Source organism: Spermophilus citellus (genome assembly GCF_964194105.1).
Source record: "Spermophilus citellus genome assembly, chromosome: 10".
NCBI classification, from domain to species: domain Eukaryota; kingdom Metazoa; phylum Chordata; class Mammalia; order Rodentia; family Sciuridae; genus Spermophilus; species Spermophilus citellus.
This window is the reverse complement of record NC_138197.1, coordinates 65,591,675-65,614,928: the sequence shown is the minus strand read 5'-3', so window position 1 is coordinate 65,614,928 and position 23,254 is coordinate 65,591,675. Positions and strand designations below refer to the sequence as shown.

Genomic DNA, 23,254 nt, shown 5'->3' with positions numbered 1-23,254 from the left:
GAAGGTCATACCTGGAAGTGTGCTTGCCAGAAATGCTGCCCACAGCAAAAACAAGACACCAGCCACTCCAGTGATCAAAGCTTCTGTACTGATTACTAATGTCATCTTCTGACCCCCTGGATTGCAACTCTCACTGACCTATATGATCCAGATAAGATGTTGACCTAGCCCACATTTCAGAAGAGGTTCCACCTCTCTGGTATTTGCTTAGCTTTCCATGAATCTTTCCTTGAAAAATCATATTAAACTCTCCCTTAGGGGAAGGGGCAACATGGTCACTGAAGGGGACAGCATGGCATCTTCTAATAATGCTGGCATGTTAATGAAGCTCTTTCTCCCTCCATCACTCTGCTCTTCATTTATTGACTATCAGGAGGCAGAACAAAACCTTGTACAGTTACAACTGGCACCCACTGTGAGGCTGGATTTTGCTGCTGTGGACTGGACCCAGGTTGGGGAGTAGAAGGATAAATCCCTGGCAGCTACCAAGGCCACTTTAGTCCTGGGGACAACCTGTTCCTTTTCTCGTCTTAAGGAGGGTTACCCTCATAGCCCCTCAGTAGCAGATTAAGAAATAGCCTCAGGTAAGATGATCTGCAGCATCAGAATGGGTACTTTGTCATCTTGAAGTGTACTCTTGAGAACTCTCTCCTCACTCCCTCATTAGACTCACTTCAAAAGAAGTCTGCTCATCTGGTTTTCAGAGAGCACTGTAGGAGACGGAATAGTTGTAGGACTTTTATCCTGAAATCTGTGGTCTTGACCTCTGATTCTGGTAGACTGTGTGTGGTTCCCTTATTCTAACTATACTTCTCTGAGTACATGCAGACTGTGTGCTCATAACTGTTTTCACTTTTATCAAAATGGGGAACTCGCCATCGGTTCCAAATAGGACTCCTAACAAAATAGTCTGATTATAGTTTAGTCCTATGACCAAAAAGAAAACAAATGGCATTTTATCTCACTATAGCTTGGCCACAATATGCCATGGAGTCAGGGGGAAAAGTGCCTCATGAATGGGTCACTTAATTAGTACACTACAGTTATAAGGAATGTCATCTTTTTCTCTAAGACTCACATTATTTGGAGAAAGAGAAAGATATGTTGAACACTATTGTGGTTCAGAGGTCAGGTAAGACCCCACCCTTATTACTTGATGGCTAGTCTGGAGAGAGATTAATCAATAACTTAAACCCTCACCTCTGGAATCATCACATATAGCTGTGGGGGCACTTTCCTACCACAGCTGTGACGCCCAGCCCTCTGATGGTGGCCAGCAATAACTGTTCCCCCCCTCCCAAGAGGGCAGGCCTCTCCTGACAAAGGTATGGAGTCTGAAAGGTAATTAGGAGCCTGAAATGTAATTAGAAACCCTGAAGGATGGGTTTTTCCCCTCCTGATGCGGCAAGTGTTGGGAGGCAACCTACTAAACGTGTAAGGATGCATAGCCCATTTCTATTTCTGATGGATTTAATTGGGAAAACTGTCCTGTGGACAGAATCTTCTCAGTAGGAGGGGCTGAGTTCTCTTCCTCCATTTTTATCAATTACCACCAGAGGTAGGCAGACATTTATATTCTGGTGAATAGCATGGTCACTGACAAAGCCGGAGAGCACACAGTCTCCATGTGGAGGATCCTGCTAGTACATTGGAGGCAAATTAGGTGGACCTTATTGAGCCTGGTGCTTCTAAACAAAGTCTCCATAAGGTCAAAGAGTCTTACAAAAACCTGGCCAGACTCTGTTAAGGGAGAATCTATCAAGCCTGCCAGTGTTATGCAGATGTAGATCCAGAAAACCCAGATAATCTGAATATGATAAAAATGACTTTCATAGAGCAAAGTTCCCTGTACCCATTAAAGAAATTAAAAAAGACAGATGGTGCCCTGGGAATGAGTCCCTCTCGACTAGGAGAGATTGCCCAAAGCAAGAAACCAAGTGGCTGTACCTGGCTTTGGGAGGAAGATGGTGACCTAAGGAAGGAAGAAGGCCTTTGGAATAAGGTATGTGGGTCCTAGGTTCAAAACTTAATGGAAGGAAGAAGACCATTGGAAGAATGATTGCTCAAAGAAACAAGTGAACTTGATGGGAGGCTCACTCCCCAGATGTTGGTGAGGGAAACGGGTTTGGATGAGAACTGAGAAGGCCTTGAAGCTCCTACAGATTTGATCTGGTCAATGTGAATTTCCCCATGCGAGCCCCACATACGATGAAGAGTGGGAGCCAATTGATTAACTTTCTCTTGGATGCAGGTCTACTTCGTATTAAAATATTACATTAGGGAAAAAGCTAAGTAGAGACTATGATTGTGGGAGCATCAGGTAAAGCTCAAGGTAGGTCCTTCCTCCAGACATTGGAATGTCAATTAGGAGATACAACTTTAAAACAGCATTTTCTGTATGTACTGGAGTACCCAATATCTTTTTGGGACAAAAGTGACCTTTTGTGCAAACTAAATGCCTGCTTAAACTTCTCCTCAGGCAATTAGAGACGCAAGTTTCCCAAGTTTAAGAATAAATGCTTGTAGAAGTTGAAAAAGGATAAGATCTAAAGTCTGGACAAAGGGCATGCCAGGAAGGGCTATAAACATGTAGCCTACGCAGATTACACTAAAAGTAAAGCCTGGGACCCGAAGCTAAATACTTACTGAAGTAGGAAGCTTGAAGGGGCATCCAGCTAGTTTTTTAGAAAAGTTAACAGTGTAATTAAACAAATGGTGCTGGGAAAATTGGAAATCCATATGTAACAAAATGAAATCAAACCCTTATCTCTCGACATGTATAAAACTCAAGTGGATCAAAGACTCGGGCACTAGAACACAAACCTTGCACCTAATAGAAGAAAAAGTAGGCCCAAATCTTTACCATGTTGGCTTAGGATCTGACTTCCTTAACAAGATTCCCAAAGCACAAGAAATAAAATCAAGAATCGATAAATGGTATGGATTCACACTAAAAAGCTGCTTCTCAGCAAAGGAAACAGTAACATGGAGAGTGCCCATGGAATGGGAGAAAATCTTTAGTGCTCTATCTGATGTGCATGTGATAATCTCCACGATATACAAAGAACTCAGAAAACACCACAAAAACAAATAACCCAATCAATAAATGGGCTAAGGAACTGAACAGACACTTCACAGAAGAAATACAACTGACTAATAAATATATGAAAAAAAGGTTAATTCCTAGCAATTAGAGTACTTTTGATTTTCTTTAAGATTTCATCTTGCTCCAGTCAGAATGGCAAAATCAAGAATAAAAGCAATAATAAGTGTTGGCAAGGATGTGGGGGGGGGATGTAGAGGGAAAGGTACACTCATACATTGCTGGTAGGACTGCAAATTGGTGCAACCATTATGGAAAGTGGTATGGAGATTCCTCAGAAAACTTGTAATGGAACCACCATTTCACCCAGCTATCCCATTCCTAAGTTTAAACCCAAGGAAGTTTAAAAGAGCATACTACAATGATGCAGCCACATCAATGTTTACAGCGGCTCAATTCAAAATAGCTAAACAATGGAACCAACCTAGGTGCCCTTCAACAGATGAATGGATAAAGAAAATATGGTATATATATACACAATGGAATATTACTCAGCCTTAATTTGCCGGTAAATGGATGGAACTGGAGAACATCATGATAAGCAAAATAAGCCAATCCCCCAAAACTAAAGGCCAAATGTTTTCTGATATGCAAATGCTAATTCACAATAAGGGGAATTAAAGAACAGAATTACTTTGGATTAGGCGGGGAAAGGGTATGGGGGGTAAGAAGGATAGAATGAACCAGAAATTACCCTATGTGCAATATGACTACATGACTGGTGATTCTACATTGTGTATAATCAGAAGAATGAGAAGTTATTTACATATGATGTGTCAAAGTGCATTCTACTGTCATGTAGAACTAGAACACACAAAAAAAGATTTAAAAACATAATTTAATTCAATCCTGCAAGTTGCCCTAAAACACTTCAAATCTTCCAGTTAAAAAACCTCATTCAGATGGGCAGAGATTTGTTCAGGATGTGTGGGCTACAAATGATAATGACTTGGACATTCACCCAGTGGTTTGTAACTAACACCATCAGAACTCAACCACCGGGCTGAGAGATAGATACAATGTGTCCTAGAAAAAGGCTCAAATATGTAAACAACATGCTATATATCTGGGCTTTATTAGACTGAAAAAGAGCTATAATTTATTTAAAGACTCCTGTACCCAACAGCAATTGCAGGGTTTTCTGTTGAATCTAGGTAGTAAATTTTGGTCTTATAGTCAGACCTCTGTATGAAGCACTAAGAGTATTCAGGAGTCCAATCTAAAGGTTCAGAATCTCTTCCTGACAGGCTTCTGAGCCTCAAACTCAAACCTAACTACCACTTGAGGTTTGCCAAAGTTAAATAAGCTCTTCAATTTGTATGTACATGAGAAACAATGAACTAGGCTAGGAGTGCCTACTCTTAATGTAGTATCAACACTATGTCTAGGGGCATATTTTTTCAAAGCAATTAGACCAGACAGTGACGGGGATAGCTGCCTTGCTTGAGGGCAGTTGCAGCCACCTGTGAACTGTTACAAGAGGCTGACAAGTTTGCACTAGTGCTACCCACCACAGCATGTGCTCACCATCATGGGTTAACTCTGCTGGAGCAAAAGTGGTTACTGGCTGCTGGCAGGAAGGATGGGCAGATGCCAGGCTACTGTTCTGGATGATATGAATGTTAAGGTGTCCTCTACTTTAAATCCAGCCACTCTATTACCTAGTGACACAGGGATGATACCAACTTGCGGGGATTGTCTGCAGTCAAGACAGTTGATGCAAGCAGGCTAGATTTGGCTGATCAACCTATGGAAGACTGGGACACAGAACTCTTCACTACTGGTACCAGCTTCTGGAACAAAGTGAGAGACAATGCAGGGTATGGGGTAGTAACTGTCCAAGGGACAATTGAAACAGATGCCCTGCCACTTGGGACTTGGCACAAAAGTCTTAATGTATCATACTCACTGGAGCCCTGATTCTGCTGGAGAACAAGTGAGTCAATATCTATGCTGACTCTAGGCCTTCATGATGGCTCATGCACATGGGGCTATTTGGGAGGATCAGCAACTAAGTGACCTCAAACATGGATATAAAATCTGCATCTCAGATTTTACAGTTATAAGAAGCAGTGCACAAACCTTGGCAGGTCTCAATAATGTACTGCCCTTGCCTTCAGAAAGGGGATGAAGTTGTGGAAAAGAGAAACTGGCCAATCAAATGGTAAAACAAGCTGGCAAAACAAAACACTAACAAGGCCCCTCCTGCCCCAAATAACCTTATCAGAATTTGCACCCAGGTACTCAGAAGAGGACTATAAAAGGGCAAAGGATTGGCATTTTATTAATGAACCCCCTCAAGGATGGAAGGTGATGAAAAAGGCATACCTTTAATACCTAAGGCGTGAGTGTATTCTGTATTAAAACAAGAACACCACAGAACGTACTTTCAACAAGGCACCACAATTTATAGTGGCTACAAAAACAAAAAACTGGTCCTAGACTACGACAGTGGACTCTTTATCATTGGGTCTGATCTGCACACAAACACCCATTGTAGCCCAGAGTGCAATGAAGGGCACCCACATAGGGGAGACTGTCTTCTGAGGATTTATTTTACTCGGATGCCAGGACTATCTTAACTTCAGGTATTTGTTGGTGTTTGTGAACATGTTTCCGGGATGGGTAGAAGCTTTCTCTATTCAGGCAGACACAGGACTCACATTCTGCTAAAGGAAATTATACCAAGATATGGACTGCCAAAAACCATACAAAATGACCATGCACCAGCATTCATTTAAAAAAAAAAAAAGTCACGCATCAGGTTTCAGAAGCTTTGGATGTCAAATAGAAAGTGCATTCAGTATAGAAACCACAGTCAATGGGAAAAACTGACAAAATGAATCGCACTTTAAAAAGATCACCATGTTGTCAGGAAACTTGCCTGACCTGGGATAGAAATTTACCCATTATTCTGTTACAGATACATGTGATCCCTAGAAGTAAGACCTGTTTAAGTCCTTTTGAAATTCTGTATGGTAGACCATTTCAGGCCTCATCCTTGGGGTGATACTTGAAGATTTAACGTAATCTTTACAAATTGTTCCTTTTCAATATGATCAAGTGTTGTGGACAACCAGAGATATGAAAAGTTGTGCTCTATATGTGTAATATGAATCGTAATGCATTCTGCTGTCATATAACAAATTAAAATTTAAAAATCTGTCTCAGAGGTTACTGTGTGCCTCTGATGTCCTATTGCATGACTTCTAATCTGGAAACAGAGTACCCTTAAAGATGTGGAGAGAACAGAATCTAGATAACCAATTTAATGCCAAGTGTACAACATGATCAGTCTTCCTTAGAATGGGTGGGAATCAAACCATAAATCCATTGTACTCGGATGAAATGAACTCCACTATCAACATCAAGGAGACAGGGAAGACAACAAGAATGACTACTCCTGCCAAGTTGTAGATGATCTTAAGCTGCTATTTGAGAGAGACAAGACCCATAGACCATCAGTAGAAATTGTATCAAACAATGGTAACCATTGGGATTGGGAGAGTTTTGTCTAAGCTGTTTCCATCCACAAAGAACTAAACACCCTCTTTGAAAAGCATATGGAAGGTTGCTTCCTGAGTCTCCAGGTTATTGACCTTTTAAAGCACCTCAGGGTTGCCTTGGGGGGTGTCTCCCCTGCAAGGCAAGGACATTAAAGGCCAAAAGGATAAAATGTTGAAACCAACCTGTACTTGAAAAAAACCTGTGCTACCGTAAAAACTAAATGGTTATGTGTATATCCCAGATAATTTGGGAAATGTCTCTTTGGTCCTTGTGGGACTTACTTGCTCAGGTAAAGGCCCCGACTGATGAATCAAGGCTCAACCTAAATGCATGGTTCACATCTTGGTTAGGGTAAAGTCTTTTAAGACTTGCTATCCCAGGGGGCTGGGAGGCCATGATACTATAACACTTCAAAATGAGTTGCCCTGGCTCAGCCAAGAAAAGAAATTCAAAAGGTTTCTTTGATAACCAGGCCAGGAGTCTGGATGCCCATAATTCTTTCTCTTGCTGGATTGTTCCAGTACTTCTAGTACTTGTATTGAATAAAAGTGGAGAAAATGGGCATCTTTGTCTTGTTCCAGACTCAAATAAGGCTTTCTTTTTTTCTTGTTCATTCTAGTTAAGGGTTTTTCAATTTTGTTCATCCCTTAAAAAAAAAAAAAAAATCAAGTCTTCATTTCTTTGGGTTTTTACACTGTTTCTGAATTTTCTATTTCTGCTGTTTTTTGTGTCTTCTAATCTTTCATTTTTTTTTTCCTTAAGGTGCAATGATAGGTTGTTAATTTGAGAGTTTTCTGCTATTTTTACATTGGCACGTTGCAATAAACTTAGTACTGCTTTTGTTACAACCCACCAAAATGTGTGGGATACGTTTCCATTAGTTCTTCCAAATTTTAAAAAATTTCCTTGATTTATTCATTGATCCATCAGTTGCTCAGGAGTATATAGTTTAAGTTCTAAGAACTTGGATACTTGATTTCCCATTTTATTGCATTATTATCACAAAAGATACCTGATATTATTTTGATATTAAAATTTGGTAAGACTTGTTTTGTAGCCTGCCATAGGATCTATCCATGAGAATAGATGTTCCATGTATTGGAGTCCTTGGTATATTAATATTTTCTTTCTATATTATGTGTTCTAATATTTGATGCATTTCATCATTATTTACTCTTATTGAATTGATCCCTTTATTATTATACTTTATTTGATGACGGAAAAGCATAATGATTTCCCATGTAGGAAAGAGGTTCAATTTTTTTTTTTTTTGAGGGAGGAAATATTTATAGATAAGTAGGTTTTCTATGTTATGTCACTCTGGCATTTCTGAGTTAAAGCCAATAGGGTGTGATGTTATCTTTTAAAAATATATTGTAAGATTTAGCTTACACATTCCAAAAGGATTTTTGCATCTGTGAAATGAGTAAGATTGGCCTTAATTTTCCTTCCTCTTTCTATTCTTGTTTGATTTTAGGATCAAGGCTACTCTCAGCTTTACCAAATGAGTTGGAGAGTATTTCCTCTTCTTTTTGCTCATTGAAGGCATTTGTATAAGATTGTTCTAAATCTGTTCTAAAAAGCTTGGTTTCACTCTTCTAAAACCATATGTCCTGGTGTTTTTCACTGTGGAAAGTGCTGCTTTCTTTAGCACATGGAAGATACTGGACTACTCTCTTTTGGCTCCCATAGTTGCTGTTACAAGGTCTACTCATGTTCTAATTTTAACTTTGTCAGTCATCTCTCTTTTTCTCTGGTTTTGGTCTTCTCTTTGGGCTGCGTTTTCTTTACAATATGTATAAGTGTGTGTTCCTTTATTATTCTGTCTGATGTAGATCATGCTTTCTGTTCTGTAAACTGATGTCTTTCAATCTATTCTGGAAAAATTTCCTCTCACCCATTATACATTTTCTTTAACAAATTGAGGCTTTGTGATTTGGTTATGTTAAAAAAAAAAAAAAAATCGGGGCTGAGGTTGTGGTTCAGTGGTGAGCGCTCACCTACCACATGTGAGGCACTGAGTTCAATCTTTATACCTTTATTCATTTATTTTTATGTGGTGCTATACAATTAAAAAATAAATAAATCGACCCTTATTTATTTAAGCCAAATGTAAACAAATTTAGAGGCTTTGTTTGGTAATAGTTATTCGCTGAAAAAGAAGTTGGCTAGATCGATTAATGATTTATAGCTGTCAGTTTTCAGAGTTAGTTTTTTATCTCTAAAATTAAGTTGGGATATTTTGAAAATGTAATAATTGAATAAAAACAATAGTCTGAATGAAGTTATAATAGTGATAAAACTTCCTTATATTCAAAGGTCACATCTTATTCATCTTAAGCCCTGCTACAGTCCCATATGCTGCTCAGTGCCCCCAAATTTAAAAAAAAAAGATGGTCATTTAATACAGTATCAAATGGAATCGGATCTCTGTTACATGTGTTTTTTAACGTCTAGACAACCAATTTCATTTAATTAGAGTACTATGGGTATTCTCAGGCCAAACCTGATTAATTCATCTCCAAAGAATAATTATTACCAGGCATTAGGAAAATATTATGCATTTTAAATAGTTAGCAACACTTTAAAAATAGTGTCTGCAAATATGCACTCTTAGAAACTATTTCAAAGTACACTTTCTTACCTCCATGACAATGATAAAAGCCAGCTTGGCGGCGATCACATGCCAATAGTAGATGTTGTGTTTATATTCTTGTGGGTGTCCTGGCGGGTTTCGGAAATCACGATACCTGGAAACAAAACAGCGGCATATTAGGAGACAAGTTATTTTCATCAACTACTGTAAACAAGGGCCCTATTTTAAAATGGAGTTGTGTTTAGTGCAATGTTCTTTCAGTTGGGCACTTTAAATTTTCTCCCAGATCTCAATTTGGACACACAACTCTGAGGGGGAAAAAACCCACTGCAATAATAACTCCTTGAATATGTACTCAGAAAAAAAGACAATTTAGCCTATTTTCAGGATCATGTTTGTTAATTATTTATATAATGTTGTTTGAGTTGGCTCAGTCATGGGACCATCTCTCTGTACAAAGCACAGAGAGATACCTCCTCATTGTGACTTTTTAACCTAATTTCTTGTCATCAGATGTCCTGTGTTATTGTTGTAGACTTAGAAGAGTTGATTCACTGATTAGAATTATGTAGAGTTTAAAAAAAAAGCAGGTTCAGTGTAGGAGTCTAAAGAGTTTGTACCAAGTATAACTTGGAAACATTAATTTTGGTTGTGTCGTTGGTTGTGTTGAGAATTTGAATCAGTGAAGCCTTTGAAGAATTAGACTAAAGGCATTTTAAAGCCTCCTTTAGGTGTGCAGGGCTCTATGAGTAGTGATGTTTACTGTCCATAGTTGATCTTACCAGTCTTTAAAACCAATGCAGAGAGATGTGGAATACTTTTAGAGAATATTGTTAGGTATCTACATCATTTACCTTTACATGTTTGTTAAATGAAGGTTCTTGTAAACCATTGTGTATCTTCTGATTGTTCTTGAATAATAAATTAATCCTAACAATTAAATGATCTTGATTTCTGGACGTCTTGAAATTTCTCCATTTCTAAAATATGGGTTTCCCCCTGGATCGGTTTCCCTGAAACCATATGAAATTCTGACCTTTCAGTCTTGCTTTTTTAGTTTGGTTTAAAAATACTAACCCAAGTCTTTCTTACTTTTTTAGTTTAATTGCAAAGAAAGCTATTAAAGAAAAATATATGTGGGAAATATTTCTAGCAATTTGATTTAAATGACATACACACACACACACACACACACACACACACACACACACGCCCTTTTCAAGATTACGTGACTTTTTAAAATAGATAGCAGAACTTGCCTGCATGTGGTATGGTCACCAAGCCCAGAGAACGAATCTCCTTTGCTTTTGTTTTTGAAGTCTGCGATGTTGAAGATGGAGAGAGTATTGCTGATGTACCCCTCCATAGTATAGTGAGTGTGGTCCCCATAGGGAGGGATGGAGAAGGACCAGTAATACACCAGGCGGGGGATCATGTCTGATGTGAAAGCAATGATCATGGCCTGTGTTGGGAGGAAAACAATAAAAGAAGCACTAATTAGAGCTTTTGTTACTATGATTAACAGATATGCTAGAATTACTATTTTCATCAAATTGCTTTTTTTTTTTAACCAATATGATTCTGCAACCTGAACACTTGGAAAAATGAGAATTCATACCCCATTTGATTCCAATGTATGATATGTCAAGATCATTGTATTGTCATGAGCAACTAATAAAAAAACCAAAATATTCAGAGATAATCTTTCTTAAATGTAAAATGAGTATAGAGTGAACGTCCTAAAATCTTCAAGCACTAAACTTAAAGTAGAATATTACTTTCTTTTTGGTCTTCAATTCTAAGGGACGGTCTACAATTCAAATGCTAAGGCCTGATAGTTGCTTATTATGCTTCTTAAATATAATAAACACACTTATTCAAAAATAATTGTGGATGACTTTAGTTGCTTGCATATATTATGTAAATTAATATTTTTCAAAAGTTGAGATAAATGTTAAGTCAACTTTAGAGCTCTATTTGATATTCTTTCATGATTTGGATTTAGAACACTGTTGTAGATACAAAACTGTTATTTTCATAATATTGACCTTAGTATTATATCAATTACTTCTTCTATAAATAAGTTATAGAAAACTAATTTTCCCACTTGCTTCTCATGAATATAGAATGTAAATTGCATAAAATATATTTTTCTGATATAAATTTAAATAATGGCATTCAAATTTACACTTCCCCACCCCACCCATAGTATCTTGACTGATTATTTTTTTAAAGGTTGACTTGTCTAAACAAATCTTATTTTAAACTTAACATTCCTCTGTTCATTAGATCAGTAGAAAACAGGAATTTTTATTTTAATACAATGTGGGTGACAAGAAATTATATTGGAGTTGTTCCATTCACATAGTTCAGCAATGATGTCGGTGTTGTTACATCTAGTGTTTAAGCCTCCAAACTTGGTTTTAAAGAAGGGAGAGAATATACTTTAATTACATAGAATTTGGTTTAAACAAAGCTAAATGAAGTAGTCATGTTTTGAGATCAACATGACTTTTGATAGTATTCATCTAAACATATGGTTTAGACCTAGTGAGACCACAAACCAACAAATAAGATCTCAGACAAAGCAAGAAAAACAATTAAGGGACTTTTATATTGATAAATTTCCCTTATTAGAATAAGCTTTGTCATTCCCTCCAATGTGAAAAATCTCTCTGTGTGTGTGTGTGTGTGTGCACGTGCTTATCAGTAATGAGGTGAGCAAGAATATGTTACCCTTTTCCAGATTTCAATAGATTAAATTTTCCTGCTATTTAACTCAACCATACTTTTTTATAGTATCACCTGCAGATGTGCTTCAGGAAGCTACAAAAATTCCAATGAGGAAGATAATTCTATTGTCTTCTGACAAGATACCTTTCTGTCCTGAATTGAGCTGCTTTGAGAGATGTGCTACAAGAGTACAAATAAATGCAGTGTGCTTCATTCCCCGGGCTGCACACAATTTTCCATTTACATCAAAATAAATTAGAATTGGTCTTCAATAGCAGATGCTCTGGCATGATACAGCAATGTCAATTCGGCTTATTTATTGAACCAGCAGCTTTAAAATGAATGGTTTTATACCAAACTCCAGCTTGATGCCCACTCTCACCCCTGGCGGCTGTTCTTCCTTCTATACACATTTGGTTGTGGATTACACACAATGTGTTTGAGGGGTTGAGATTGTATGTGTGAAGGGATACAATATACGTTTAATGCTCATATTCAAACACATGTGTGTGTGTGTGTGTATACACACACACACACACACACACACACACACACACACATACTGCACCTTGGAAGTGTAGTAGATCCCAATAATGTGGGAAAAAGGATTAGACGTAGATTAATGATACACATGTGATAAGTTTTCCTAGGGTAAATTTTAAGAAAATACAGCTGTTGGACAGGAACCTGTAACACCAATTAGCTGGCATGTACACACACACACACACACACACACACACAGAGCAGCTTTGGAAAGTCGGCAAATCTCCATCTGTGCTAATGGAGTAGAGCCATGGCATGGATACTGGGAAAAGATGCCTAATACAATCAGACTGGAATGCTTGAGGAATGGGGAACTTGAGTCAATTGAATTTTCTGGTTGCTGAAGGTCAAACGAAAACCCTTTTAGTTTCAAACCTTTTTGCTGAAAATTTTCCTAAAGCGTACAAGTCCATGTTCCTGCCCTGCTTAGTGTACTACAGCATATTGAACATGACAGATCCAATTCTTTTATGATTGTGGAACTTGAAAGGCCTTTCATATTTCTAAACATCAGTCTTCATTTTGAAGCACAGAAGATGTTGAAGGTTCAGGGTATTTGGGTGAAGGGAAACTGACATACTCTATCAGTTGGATTCTGTGTGTAATTTGCAACTTCTTCCAAAAAGTAGAGGTAGCATGCAATTCAGATAAAAATTGAGGGTTTTGGGGTAGGTAGTAGGTGATAGCTGGTTCCAAATAACTTGTTTGTGTATATAATCAGTCTAGATAATGACTGATTACAAAATTCTGTATTTCACTGCATAATCACTGCAGATTTTATACCTTTTTTTTCGCAAAAGAGGGTAACAACCATTATGTGAGGCTTTTAAAAATATTGTGCTGGTATTACATAAAAATAATTTATTACTAAACTGTCTTTGGGGCAAAATTAGGAGGCATGGAATAGTTAACGTGTTGGTGACAATTATATGGTGAAATACAGTTTTGGGTTTTTGAAGTACCTGTCAGAGGCTTCAGAGTCATTGTTAATGATGTTGGGTAATGAAGATAAAACAAGAGCAGGTAATATTCAATAAGGACAAGGCTCCATGCAGTTCATGCATTATTTCATTGAATAATTCCCTACACACAACTGAGTGGTTAGGGAATTCATTTTACAAATGATAATGAGGCTCTGAATTGCTTCCGCATGAACCAAGGTCACACAATTCGAGGTTCAGTGTGGGAAAGCGGAGCTTAGGCCTACCTCACTCTGTAGCCTACAATGCTCAGGAACTCCCCTCCTCCAGTGCCTGGCTGTGGGTACTGCTGATTTCTGTAGAGGTTCATGGGAAGGGCTGGGGACTCTTAATGCAGGCTAGAAACAACTGAATGTCCCCTCATAACTGGGACCCATGCAGGGCATGAGGCTGCTTCAGTTAATGACCAGTGAGGCTAGCAAAGACAAAGGGGTAGGGTGGGAAAAGTGCTGAAAGCCACCTGTAACCCACCTCCTTGAAGAACTATTACCCTGGAGACAAGGAGGATAACACAATTAGGAATGCACAAAGTGCTTAGACTTCATCAAAGTTAATATTTTAAATTGGTATTTTGGAATATATAGGAAAACATGAAGGGATGGTCTCATTTCTGGGTCCTAAAACTCTAAATGAATACATTCCCACGTACATGATAAAAGCACCTTTTGATAACTCCCTCTATAATTATGAGGGTTAAAAATGTTAGGAATATGATAATAGTAATAAGACTATTTAATTGAAACATTTTAGCAAATGAGAAACTATAGTACATTTGTAGTTGGTCTTAACTTGGTAAATAATTATAAGCAAACAAAATGTTTTTAAAAGAATAATTAGTTACATAGCCTATAACTATGTTGCTCATATGCAATGATAGACTTGGCACTGTCCCATTTTATAAAGTACCAACCATTTCATTCCTTAGGTAGCATCCTAATGCATTTTTGGACATTTTAAGGTCTTAACTCTTTAAGCTTAGGTCTACTCACATTGGTCACCACAGCCAAAATCGCTATTCCTTGCATGATGGGCTGCCACGCGCCGATGTCTTGGGCCTTTTCTGGTACCATGCGTCTAAACTGCGTAGTCAGTTTCCATGCATCCACTCTTATTTCCAATATATTGTTCACCAGAGCCAACAGAGGAGCCAGTGGAAAAGAGGCCACAAATAAGGTGACGAACCCAAACTGAATAACTGTCAATGGAATGGACACACATCATGGAGTGGTGGATGGATGGAAAGACAATACTTTCGTAAAGAAAGAGAAAGGCAAAGGAAAATAAAGAACTCAATCCCAAAGAGAGAACACATCCGTGGTCAATAACACTTGTTGCTCAACAGTGAAACAATTTAAACAAAACACAAATATGAGCTTTCTGGAAAGATGATTAAATACAGCCTGTTTCTTGCACTTACATTCACTTAATAATAGGAATATGCTGAAAACTACTTAATCAACCCTAACTACTTTAATAAACTTGAGACATTTTAAGTACATTATTTATTCTCAGTGTAGAGACAACAAAATGTTGGAAAATGATTGATTAAAGATTAAAAAAGAAAAATGGTATGGAAGCATCTAACAAGAAACAAGAAATGTACTGTCAGGAAGGCTGTGCTCAGAGATGTTGGAGGAAACAAGCAACTGAACGAGCTCCCCTAAGTCTGAGTGCAAAGGCAGAGCCTTCAGAGAATCTGTTATTACAAATCATAGAAAATATGTGTGGTCAAGGTGTTTCAACCACACATAATCCTCCTTTAGGAATTGTCCTCATGAAGTTGTTACAATCTATGGGTCCTGACACATCAAGACACCAGTGGAAGCTCAGAAGTTCTTTTCTCCTTTTCTGTAACTTATATGACCTTTGTATAGGAGGGGAGCAGGGATTTGGGGAGGGGGGAGGAGGAAGAAAGAAAAACCAAAGATCTACAAAAGAAACTTTTGGTTTAGGGCTTTTCTTCTCACAGGCAGGTCTTTAGAGGGAACGTGTACAGGTGTGGAATTGAGACTGGAGAACAGGAAAACATTATTTATAGCCCCTTTCAGCATTTGCTCAGACAGGGATCAGGGACAACTCTGGCCAGGCCAGGTGAGGCTGCAGCAGGTGTGATTAGGTAGGAGGAGTTGGCATTTGCTTCTGGTCTAAGAAGCCAAGATCTGTTGTAGAAAGGCAGGGCTGAAAAGACAAGTAAGTCACACAGGCCAGGGAGAAGTGTTCATATTCATAGAAGTCAGACAAAGGGCCAGAATAGGTAATGTCAGAGTCAGCAGTGGAAGCAACATTAGTGATATCAGTGCTTGTGTCTGTGATTTACTTAAACCTCGATATACTCATCAGGCTTTGGGGCCAGGGCAGGGACAAGAAATGTGGGGAGTGGGTCAGAGTCAACGGTGGTACATTGGCAAGTGTGTCCTACTGAAGGTGACTGCTCACAGCTGCCATGTTGGAGTGAGGGCCCAATGTTCCTAGATCTGATTGTTCAAGAAAGGCCAGAAATTAGGATTTTATTAGCAATAAATTCAGTTAAATATCCAGATAAGAAAAGACATCATTTATAACAATGAAAGCACAGACTACTTGAGAATAAATTAATAGGTAATGTTAAGACTTATGATAATTGACTTAAAAACAATGATGATTGAATGAATGGTAGGATATGCTAAGACTCAAATTTGGGATGTATCAAAATTTTCTCCACAGAATCATTTAGAATTCTTATGAATTCAGCTGATAATCCCAAATGGATTTTTTTTAAAGCCAAAGGGTGATGCTAGAGTTCAAGAGAGATAAATAAACAGTTAAAAAGGAGGAGGAATGTTTGCCCTGACAGTATTAATACAGGACATTCTGAAAAAGAATAATAAAATGAGAACAGCTCTAGGAGTTACTAAAGTATGCTATAGTACTACTATAATTGAAACGGTGCAGAACTAGTGCATGAATAGATACTAAGTGTGAATTAAACAGAATGGTTTTAAAGAACAGATAAATATTCATGGGATTTACAATCAGCATTCAAATATTTGAGCAAGTAGCTAAGTCATTGGAAAAACTGGCATGGGGCTGTCACTTTTGACTCTCAAATAAATTCCTGATGAATTAACAATTTTATATTTTAAAAAGGCAAAAGAAAAACTCCAACCCAGTGTGATCTGTTCTGATATTCAAATGAATAACTTTATAAGTGTCTTCTTAACCACCACCTCCAACAACAACAAAAAAAAACCTAATCATTTCAGTAAGGCAAAAGCACCTATTTTTAAGACAAAAACAACCCCTAATGATCCTGTTACTCTAATTCTTCCTTCCTCACTTTACAGTCAGGTTTCTTGAAGGAAGCATCCACTGTTTGTTCCTCCACCATGTATTCCCTCCTCGAAGCCCCCAAATCCTGCTGTGGTCCTCACCACTGCACAGGGCCTACTCTTGTCAACTTTGCACTGATTGCTTATTCCACAGCTCAAGCACATTCAACTCTGTTTATTTGATCTTCAGTTTCTGACATGGTCAAATATTCCCCTCTCCACGGAACATGTTTTCCTTGACTTTTGTTTTACTTTAATTTTAAAAAGCAAGTCAAGTCATATGAGGAAAAAATAAAAACCTCTAAAAAAGCACCCCCCACTATTCTAGCAATTAAGTAGAGGCTTCAGCTCTGACATTTTCTGCCTGGTTTTCATTATGCCCCTTTGTCATTATGGCTTTTCTGACACCAGCTACTTTCCCTATTCCCACCCTAAATATTCAGACTCCGGGAAGGTGTTTTAACAATTTTATTCATCATCTCCCCTACAGATCGCCTCTATAACACTTATCAAACTTGTCTCCCTATCTCTATTGCAATGCCTATGTCCTCCGTTTGGGCTCTTATCACTTCTTGTCTGGGCTACCTGCTGCAGCCTTGTGGATTATCTTCCTCCCACCAAATATGGACCCCATCCAAAGGAATATCTTCTATTCTATTGCCAGTATAATCTGGTTTCCTTCAACATAACATGACACAATTCTCTTATTTACCAGTATTCTAACAGATGGGTGTTTCCTTAATAGTAAAGTTCAAGGCTCCTGGACAAGCATATGATAAGGCCCTGGCTTACCCGATTTTCCCAACTATGGATCCTTTGTTCCAGCCATATTTTGTCTACTTGTCATTCTTACAATGAATGTTCAGTGTTTGTGCCTTTTTACTTTAAAATGTGTCTACCCCCTCCACGTGAAATGTCTATTTCCTTCACCATACTTTAGATAACTTCCATTATCCCGTTCAAATATTATCTGCTCTGCAAGTCTGATTTGTATTCTTAATAATATTTAGGGTGCTAAGCTCCATGAGGGTTGGAACCAAGTCTTACCTTGATATCCCTAGCAACTGTTAAAGCGTTTGACACAAACTAGTGCTCAACAAGTGTTTACTGAGTAAACCATGAGATAGGAAGCCTACCAATCCTCCCCAGTTACCTAGCTGTCATTCTGGAAAGCTCAACCCGCAGGTGGTAGACAGGAGGGCAGGCCTGAGTCTTGAAGGGTAGTGGGGGCTCTGGTGGGTATGCAGAGGAGGGAGGAGAGGAAGGGATTTGGTGCAAGGAGATGTGGAAAATCTGCTGACACTCATTGCCATAAGTTAAATGGAGAAAAAATAATATTGGTCAGAGTCATTGTTTTAATGACTTAAAAAACTTACTTGGAGATGGATCAAGTTAATACAGCAAGGCGAAAGAGGTAGTATCAGACACAGGTGGGGCTCACTTTGTCATTTTAGTGCACTTCACTATGGTCCCTTCCCCCTGGGAAGGTGTCCCAAATTGAGGAGAGACTGGTTGTATTGTTCAGTACTCTAGGTACAGAATGATATCTATGGTTTCCAGATCTTAATACTGACAGACTGTTTTTCTTTTATGTTTTCTGTGTAAGTTTTCAGCGTCAGGACCCAACACTTTGAAATTATTTGGGAGGCAATTTTGGCTAACATCCCAAAGTTTCTCAAAGAGTGGTAGGAAATTCACTAAGAAATAAAAATTCCACTCAAAAAATCATAGGCCATACCATACATGGTGTAATGGGTGGGGCAACAGAAATGTAAATCCACTAACGGTTGTAGAAATGCTCCAAAGTCACTTAAATATTTGTGACTACTAGGCTCCAGCCTTGGGTGTTCCAAGGGAGGACTGAAAGACACGGAGGACTTGGTAGCCACCTCCAGTGTTATTGGTCCCACCTGGAGAGAGGCATGAATATGATCATGGTAGCGAGTGCCAGTAAGGCCTAGAGGAAGGAAGCCACAAGGCACTGTGAAAAGTTGAGGGGCTCTGTGGATGCTCAGCAGGAATTGTTCAGGTAGAAAAGAAGGGAAAAGGGTGGTGGACTCCTGGGTCCTTTGCTGGAAGATGCTTCCCAAAGCAGTAGGAGCCATAATTAGAAAGGTAACTGGAGGTATCATTAGTGAACACGGGGAGACTGGGACAAAGCGGGCTTTGGTGGTGCAGCCATTCCCAGAGGCTCTCGGTATTTATTTTTAGAGGAACAAAAAGAATTTCAAGTGCCTTGTGAATTGTATCTTCCACAGCCTAGGACAAAAACCAGAGTCACTCCACTGTTGAATATACAGTAACAGACAGCCTATGCTCAGAAACTGATTACGTTTTCTAAGTTGTCTGGTATTATTTAGATAATTGGAAAACAACTGAATAAATCTAAAAACCTGTTTATAACAGCTGTGTTATTCTATCTTTTCTCCTAGGGAAGGACAAGGCCAAATCATTTAGTTCATAACTATTTTAATAAGCCTGTGAAAAACTAAAAGTCTTATCAACTCCCTAAAGCACGACTATATAACTTTTCTTCTCAACACATTTATTTGATTAATCACCACAGAAAAATAACTTTGTTTTTTCTAAGTTTTCTTTTGGGAGGGAGGTTAAAATAACAAATGATATTTTACATCAGAATGTTGTTATTAATGCCGATAATGGCTCCAATAAGAAATATTTATAATTATGACTCATTTTGAAATAACAGGTAATTGTCTTACAGGACTTTTGAAAATAAACAGAATGAATAAATATAGCTTCTACATGATGTACTGCAGCTACACCCTTAATAAAACCTGAGTACAAAGAACAAGGAAAACAAAAAAGAAATTCAAATTAGACCCTGGGCTGCTGCAAAATATTGTTGACTGAAGAAGCCACAAAATGAACCTTTTTACTCACTGAAGAAAGCAGATGTGTTTCCATGTATAATGTATACTTTTGAAAGCAATTATTTTATACATAGGATGTGATTTAATAAAATCCACTCTCGATCTGCAGACTTGTAAATAGGAAATACAAAAGGGTGTCCTTGCCAAAACACAAACTCCTATGCATAAATGCAAGGCCTGTCAACTAAAATTTTGTGCCTCTTTTTCTATTCTCCTAGCTTTAAAAAAACCTGCAATTCAATGCAGTGGTTAGCTGCAAGGGCAAACATACAAAACATGTAAATTGTTAGCCATCTATTAGATATAAGTGTGTCATGCATAATAGAAAAGAGGGTGCCTCCTATGGAAACGTATTTTGAGATGCATCCATTTAAAGGAAACTGAGAACTCAAAATTAGGTTAAACCTGAGAAACTGAGACCAAAAATACTCAAAGGCAAAGAGTTTCAGGAAAGAAAAAGGAGGGCCTGTGCTAAAGTAATCTTAATTCCACACCAGCAGAATGGTTTTCCATTTCTGAGGTCAATCAAGAAACCAAGTGGAAACCACTGAGTTGAAATAGATATGCTGTCCAAGACAGGAGCCAGGTATGAAAGGAGGACCTGGAATCCTTTCTGTAGTGAAGCTGCAAGCTCCTATAAGCTTTTTCTTTTTCTAATTTGCTGAGGACCTCGCCAAGAGGTGGAGGCTGGCCTCGAACTTAGGATCAGAAATGTGTATTGGCTATCAGCTGTGCCTGCATGGACTTCAGCCCAAGCCAAACCACAACTAATGATATTTGCTGAGTTTCTCAGACAACATGGTTAGAGTGCTTTGAGAATTAATGGTGAAGAAGGACCTCAATGAATACTCCATTTCACTGGATGGTAATAATCTTTATCTTCAAACAACATAAATATTAACAAAGACACACACAGCCACCTTATTTAAAAAGCTGATTGCATAATTTTATCAAGCAGAAAAAAAAACATACTCCTCTTCATTTCAATATGCTAAATAATTATTTGGCTCTATAACAGATGTTTTTGGACTTTAAAACATGCTCCAATATATTTTATATCACTTAAAGCTTCATAAACAACTTACTCATTTCAAGATACTCATAAAATAATCCCAGCTTGCCCATGGGCTGCAGATGGTAATCCTGTTCCCATCGTGGGGTTTTCTTTTCTGATCCTGAAACACTGTGGTACCGTCCAATTAGATTCATGATCCAGCTGCCAAAGAGATCAATTATAATCAGATTGTTATTAGATGAAGGTCATAAAAGTATTTCACTGCAATTTGAAATCTGAACATGTATTCTTCCCAAGAAATTGATTTCTTGTTTGAATATTATATTTTTATCTCTGTCTTCCTACTCCCAAAATATTTATCAAAATTGTAACTGGCTGCTTTTCCTCCGTGTTTTCATGTGGAAGGTTTAAAAAGATAATTTTTCTTCATCTGATTAACTTCAGTTTTTTCTTGTTTTTTACTTCCTCTCTTATTCATAATGGTCTTTCCAACATGGACAAGAATATGTGAGTTGGCAATAAGTGCTATGGAGAAAAATAAAGCAGGACCAGGACTGTTTTCAGGGAGGACTGGTGTGGTGGAGGATAACCGGAGTGATATTTGAACAAGGACATGGGGGAGGTGGAGGGTAAAGCAGCAGAGGCAAGAGCTTCCTGAAAGAGAAACAGTGACTACAGACACCCAGAGTCAGGAGCAGACCCCCACCTTGGAAGACAGCACGGAGGAGGCTCCTGTGGTCCAAGGTTAGTGGGAAACGGGGTCTAAGAGATGTCCACTATGAGCATTTGCATGGTTTTAATTCTGAGGGAAGTAGGGAGCCACTGAAGGGCACTAAGCAGAAAAGTGACAAATTGACATTAGATGATATAGCTCTCACTAGATAATATGGGACTACACAGTAAGCTGAACAACTTAAGGACCCGAGAAGTGCAATGCCCCTTTGAGGTCATAGGCAGAGCTAGGAGAAGCAGCTCTGCCTACTACAGGGGTCCCCCCTCACAGAGCCTTTCCTCTTAGATGTCATGTTTTTCTTTCTGAAAGCCTTGTGACCCAGATAAATACTTTCCCACTTTTAATGGCAATTTTTTTAAAAAAAATATTTATTTTAGTTGTAGGTATACACGATGAACTTTGTTATTTTTATGTGGTGCCAAGGGTCAAACCCAGAGCCTCGCATGTGCTAGGTGCGCGCTTTACCACTGAGCCACAATCCCAGCCCTTTAATGGCAATTTGCCCTGGAAAGAAATCTTAGTTGACAGTACAATGAGGTGTGCACCTAGTATAAAGAACCATTGTCCCCTCCAGCCACAGCCAGCTTGTGGTCGACTTGTGGAGTTCATCAGAAGAGGCGCTGTAACAAGAAGCAACTTCAAGTACACATAGAACATCTGGCTAAGCTTTGGCTGATTAAACAACAGGTTTGTGTGAATTTCAAATTCTGACAAAGCGGAGGCCTCTTGGGACTATAAAAAGTTGCTGCAAGAAACCACACAGACCATCATGCTCTTCCTCGTGAGTACACACTGCTCACACACACGAGCCAGACTAAGACAGGACTGAGGTGCTCTCTGTGCTGGGATTCCCACTGCCACTCATCCCAGTGCTAACTCGCCTGCACACTACCCAGGCCCTCCTCAGGGGAGATGCTGTGCCATGGAACATGGCCCCGGCTTCACAATCTTTCCCCATTTGTATTTCATTGATAAAATCATGGAGGCAATAGAGAGCTGAAGAAAGTGGAAGGGATTTGACTCAGATAATCCTGAATCTGAACCCATATTCATCGCTTACTAGCTATATTTACTTTGGTAAAGTTAAAAGAAAATAAGGTGATACTTCCGTCATGTTTGGTGAGATGCTTGCACCCCTCTGGTGTAATATAAAATAGAGTGGCCACTTTGTTCTCAGTTCTTGGAGTATTTACAAAGGAGTGGACTTGCTAGGTACCGTGGTGATTCTATGCAATCACTCCGGTGGTTCCCCCCAAAACGGAACAGTTATTCAAACACACACTTACACATCAATATTCTTAGCAGCAATATTCACAATAGCCAAAAGGTGGAACCAACCCAAATGTTCATCAGTGGCTGAGTGGGCCAATTAAACACCGATTCGATGGAATAATATTCAGCCATGAAAAGGGGTGAAGTAATGCTATGCCATTCTTAAAAGGATTATTCTAGGTGAAAGAAGCTAGATGAACCAGTCACATATTGTATGATTGCATTTGTACTAAATGGTAGACCAGGCAACTCCATTAAGACAGCAAGCAGATTAGTGGCTGTCAGGGTTGGGTGGGGGGATGAGGAATGAGCAGGTACCACATTTACTTTTGAAGTGAGGAAAATGCTTTAGAAATGGAGGTGATGGCTGCAATAAGTTTGTGAATGTTCTTGATACCACTGAAATGTAGAACTGTTGAATTTTGTTTTTTTGTGTGAATTTTAAATAACATAAAATAATTCATACTTAAATATTAAAAAAAGGAAGGTGATAAAACATATATTGTCCAGGGCTGCTGTCAGGATTAAATGATTCAAAACAGGTCAAGGCTTTAAAACATTTCCTAACAC

At 38.5% G+C, this 23,254-nt stretch overlaps 1 protein-coding gene across 2 annotated transcripts in view; it reads right to left on the bottom strand.

Annotated features, from left to right (window-relative positions):
• The window catches only part of ANO6 (anoctamin 6), a 202,438-nt gene that overhangs the window by 5,773 nt on the left and 173,411 nt on the right, over nucleotides 1–23,254 (bottom strand). For both annotated transcript variants that reach the window (XM_081310060.1, XM_081310061.1), the window contains 4 exons: nucleotides 20,750–20,880; nucleotides 14,452–14,657; nucleotides 10,466–10,668; nucleotides 9,255–9,360 (listed from right to left, as the gene is read on the bottom strand). In XM_081310060.1, coding sequence (XP_081166186.1) covers nucleotides 9,255–9,360; nucleotides 10,466–10,668; nucleotides 14,452–14,657; nucleotides 20,750–20,880 — 646 coding nt within the window. The remainder of the gene's footprint in view (nucleotides 1–9,254; nucleotides 9,361–10,465; nucleotides 10,669–14,451; nucleotides 14,658–20,749; nucleotides 20,881–23,254) is intronic.